Raw genomic sequence first — 4,394 nt, forward strand, 5'->3', positions numbered from 1 at the left:
TAAAACTTAATTTATTCTAATTTATTAAATAAGCTAAAAAAATCTAGGTACATGTCATTTAATTTTTCAGAACAGAATACTGAAAATAATAGGGAAAACCTGGTAAGGTAAACCTTTCAGGAATTAGGGAGGTGTAGGCAAGAGATTCACAAGCTCAAGTCCAGTCAGGGCAACTTAGTGAGACCCTGTCTCAAAATAACAAATAAAAAGGGCTGGGGATGTATCTCAGTGGTTGTGCACCTCTGGGTTCAACCCCCAGTACCACAATAAATAAACAAACAAGAAAACAAAAAAAATAATAGTGAATACAGGAATTGATAATCTTTTACTTTAGTTGGCTTTATTTCTTGATCCCAACAGTTTTACTGCTAACTCTTCTCATATTTCCAAATACCTATTCCAATGCCATCTTATTGTGTTCTGGATTGCAAAATAAGAAGGAAAGCATTCCAATTTACTTCCCTAATATAAAAACTCCTACTTTTAAGTTGATATACAACAATAAATGAGTAAACAAAGTGATTGGTAAACTCAGAAACTATTCAAATCATCTATTAAAAGTAATATTTGAAAAATAAGGAAAAGAAAGAGAAAATGAGGGAGAGAAGAAGAAAGATTGATCTAATTTATCTAATTTATCACATAAACAAAAATACAAAAATGATATACACCCATACTGGAGGTTATGGCCAACCAGCAGGGATTTGGAATGTTCTAAATAGGAAGTGATAGAGATGGAAGGGATAGGAACTCTTCTGTTTGCTCCACTGGAAAAAAAAAAAACGTATAAACTTCAAAGGAGGATGTGGTTAAGAGCTGATCAGCAGGTAATGTTACATAGTTTGAAGGAGTGCACACTAGGGAAGTCTCAGAGGGAGGCTGTAATGATGGAAAGCTAAAACTGTACAAAATATCAATTCCTGGGCAGTATTAGTTTTCAGGGGCTGTGGACCTAAAAGTAGGAGGCTCCAAGGAAAATGAAGTCCAAGGAAATTACTCAAATTTTAATTTATTTTCATGTTTATCTTCTCTATAATGGCCTGCTTTTAGTACTTTAGCTGCAAGCGCCTTTTTATTGCCTGAGATCCATTTTGGAATAGTGAGAAAAAATGAATTAAAAGGCAAGAGGTCTGCTTCATGTTGGAGGAACAGTATGAGTTCTAAACAAATTCAGATTAGGACTCTAGCCCCAGCTTTACTACCAGCCAGTTTTATGAACTTGAGAAAAATGCAAGTTCATCATCTGCCAAAGGAAATTGGTAAGCTCTATCTTCTAGGAATGTATGAACTGTATATAGAATACATGGCAAGATGACTTGAAAATATTGCCCACTATTTAAAGAATAGAATTTATTTATATCCCAGATGAAACTACCCACCACACTATGAACATTTTTAAAAATTCAGATGTCAGAGAATATGGAATACTCCTATACAAAGTAGACTGAATCAGCCAAAAATTCTCCCTAGTAAGTAAAATTGTAAATTTGTCCCATGAGAGCACTTATTTGAGTGTAGGGTTGTCTTCTCTAGCTAGTTGTAACTCAAGCTCCTAGAATTAGTGTCAAGGCCCGAGTACTTCCATTCCTCTCAAGTGCCCTTCCATATAAACCATCTCTATTTGCATTCATTATACGCTTAACAAAATTCATCTCTTAAGATTTGGGAAATTACACTCAAAATAACCTAATTAAAATGGTCTTTTAATGCAATAGAATCTAGTTTTACCAGTTCAAGGCAAAAAATGCCAATATAGTGGCTCCTACACATCTTACCTCAAGGGATTATTACCCTTATTTCTCAGAAATTCTTGGGAGAAAATATACATACGTAGTTTGAAAACTGTGTTCATCAGCACTGAAAACAGAGTCCAGGGAACCTTTCCTTCTTGCCCAGGTGAAGATTTGTCTCTTGTTTACCCACAATCCCAAAGCAAATTGTTGGGCAGTTTTCTGTTATGAACTAAATGTTTTTGTGCCCATGCCTGTCCAAATACTTATGCTGAAGCCCTAATCTCCAATACAATAATATTTGAAGGAAGTGCCTTGAAAGAAATTAGGTTTAGATGATATTATGATGGTGGGCACCTATGTTGGGATTATTGTCCCTATAATAAGACAGAAGGAGACTAGAGTTCTCTCTCTCTCCCCTATGTGAGACCACAGCGAGAAAGTGGCTGTTTTCAAGCCAAGAATTGTACCCTTAACAGGATCCAAATATGCTGGCACCTTGAATTTGGACTTCCCAAGCTTGAGAATTGCACAAAATAAATTTATTTTAAGTCTTCAGTCTATAGTATTTTGTTAGGTCAGCCCAAGCAGACTTACAGGACTTTGTCTCTCAACTCTGAGGTATACCATCTGAGAGCATGGAATTTACTCACCACTTCCACAGCTTCAACTAACCTATCACTGAGCTTAAATAAAATTATATCCCACTGAGGACTTAAGAGTTTCCCAAAGCCCCAAACTCCCTTGCTCAGGAAATTTCCACTTGATTGCTCTCATAAGGAACACTCTCATTCACACTCATTTTTTTTACTTTACCTCTAAGTTGTATAGGGTAGTTCAGCAGCTTTCTTGTATGATTGCAGCTCGTAGGCTCTCAAAAATTCTGTAAGGAGGGGCTGAGTCTGCTACACTTCAGCATCCCATTCTAATACACAGATTCCAAACGGCATACGTTCAGTTAATGTTTGGCAAATGAATCAAGAAACACAAAGACTAATTTATAAAGATTTAATTTCATCTACTTTTTTGAATAAACCAAGAAAAGTTTCAAACATTTAACTCCATAAAACAAAAGAATAAAAGTTACACAAAGCCAGAATTGATGAGGTTTTAATCTTATTTCCTACAGTCTATTACCCCACCTACTGTGGGGTTCTTTTATATTTTCAAGAAAATCCCTATTGTGATATCATATTTTATTATCTGGATGATGAAAATGACTCAAACTTCAACAGGTGTCAAAGAAGCTGCTGGACAGGAGGCCTTGGGAACTTCACTAGCTTTTGCAGTAGTATCAGGTTTGGCTGCATCCATGGTTTGGGATCTTTCTTTCTCATCTTTCAAAGCCTCTTCATAAAGGGTTGGGAAGAAACTAGGAGCGGTCTCATTAATCTTGGCCAAAAACTCCAGGACTTGCATCTTGCTGGTTTCAGCATGAGCTCGGGGACCCCACAGGAATTCATGTCGGGGAGGATCACTATTGACCACCTGACGATACACCAGGTATTTTAACCTCACCAAATCTTTGGTGATGAGCTTCTTGGGCTCTCCATAGATGAAATGCTTCTTCCCAGGATACACATGCATCATCTTCAGGAATTTCCAGATGTCTTCCTCAGAGGCGCAGTTGCCCTTCATGAAGATCATACCCAGGACATTCATCAGGAGACCGGCCTTGGGTAATCCCCTGCCAGCGCGAATCCTCCCATTGTTGGGGAGTTTCAGCTTGCTGACAAGGTTGTATGAGTGAGTGGTTGAGTCCACTTCCCTCACATCAACTGCAAAGACATCTGCAAGATGCTCACAGGCTCTCTTGAAGATTTCAGCAAACTCATTTTTATACTTCTGGTTGACAACTTTCAGCATATCTTCCTTAGTAATGCGCTGCTTCATTTCATACTTGTAGAGGAGGAACTGCTCCAATAACCCAACCTTTCCGGTTAGAGGGTCTTCACATGAATCATCAGTGTAGAGTGTGGCCTCAGATGAGCTTTCCTCTTCCTCATTTTGGCTATCAGAAACTTCATCAGATGTAGTGCAAGAAACAATGGCAGAAGCAGTGGTGGCAGATTGTGCTCTCTCAGGATCCTGGGGATTGCTATCTGGCTCAGTACCAGGTGGGTTCTTGGGTGAAGAAGAGAACTCTTCTTCTTCTGTTGCTGCTGCTGCTGCTGCTGCTGCTGCTTCCTCAAAAGCCTCAAAATCTTGAGCATCACTTCGGGCCTGCTGGCGTTTCTCACGGGCAAGGAACTTATTCTTTAGACCTCGAGGCATGATGAATCAGGTTAGGGACAATAGGAAGGAGTATGGGCTGGATGGCTGGTGATGCAAACACCTGGGGGAGGGAAAATGAAATTGTAAGAGTAACTTCAGCAGGGAGTTAACTAAGACCACTTCTGCAGGTTTCTGTGAGAGCACTGCTCTAGGAATGCACCATGCTCCTGGTCTGATCAACCTGTCTCCTGGGAAAGCAGAGTGAGTCTTAGGCTACAGACCATCCCTACCTGGGGTGTACTGGAGTGGTAGTGGAGGCTCTGTTTTGAGGTGCGGGGAGTCATCTCCTGTCATAATCAGAATCATCACATCAACTGTTGGCAAGTCCTGGGCCTCTCTCTTTTACTGCTCTTAAGTTGATACATCAAACCAAAAAGCCAACATGCCCCT

General features: G+C 39.5%; 1 protein-coding gene across 1 annotated transcript; it reads right to left on the reverse strand.

The window, feature by feature from the left end:
• Positions 1-2,951: 2,951 nt before the first annotated feature.
• On the reverse strand, positions 2,952-4,004 carry LOC306651150 (melanoma-associated antigen B5-like; the record flags this gene model as incomplete). The annotated part of the gene is made up of 1 exon (XM_079123648.1): positions 2,952-4,004. One exon carries the CDS (start codon positions 4,002-4,004, stop codon positions 2,952-2,954), a length of 1,053 nt encoding a protein of 350 aa, XP_078979774.1.
• Positions 4,005-4,394: the final 390 nt, after the last annotated feature.

This window comes from Sciurus vulgaris (genome assembly GCF_902686455.1).
Source record: "Sciurus vulgaris genome assembly, chromosome: X".
NCBI lineage: Eukaryota > Metazoa > Chordata > Mammalia > Rodentia > Sciuridae > Sciurus > Sciurus vulgaris.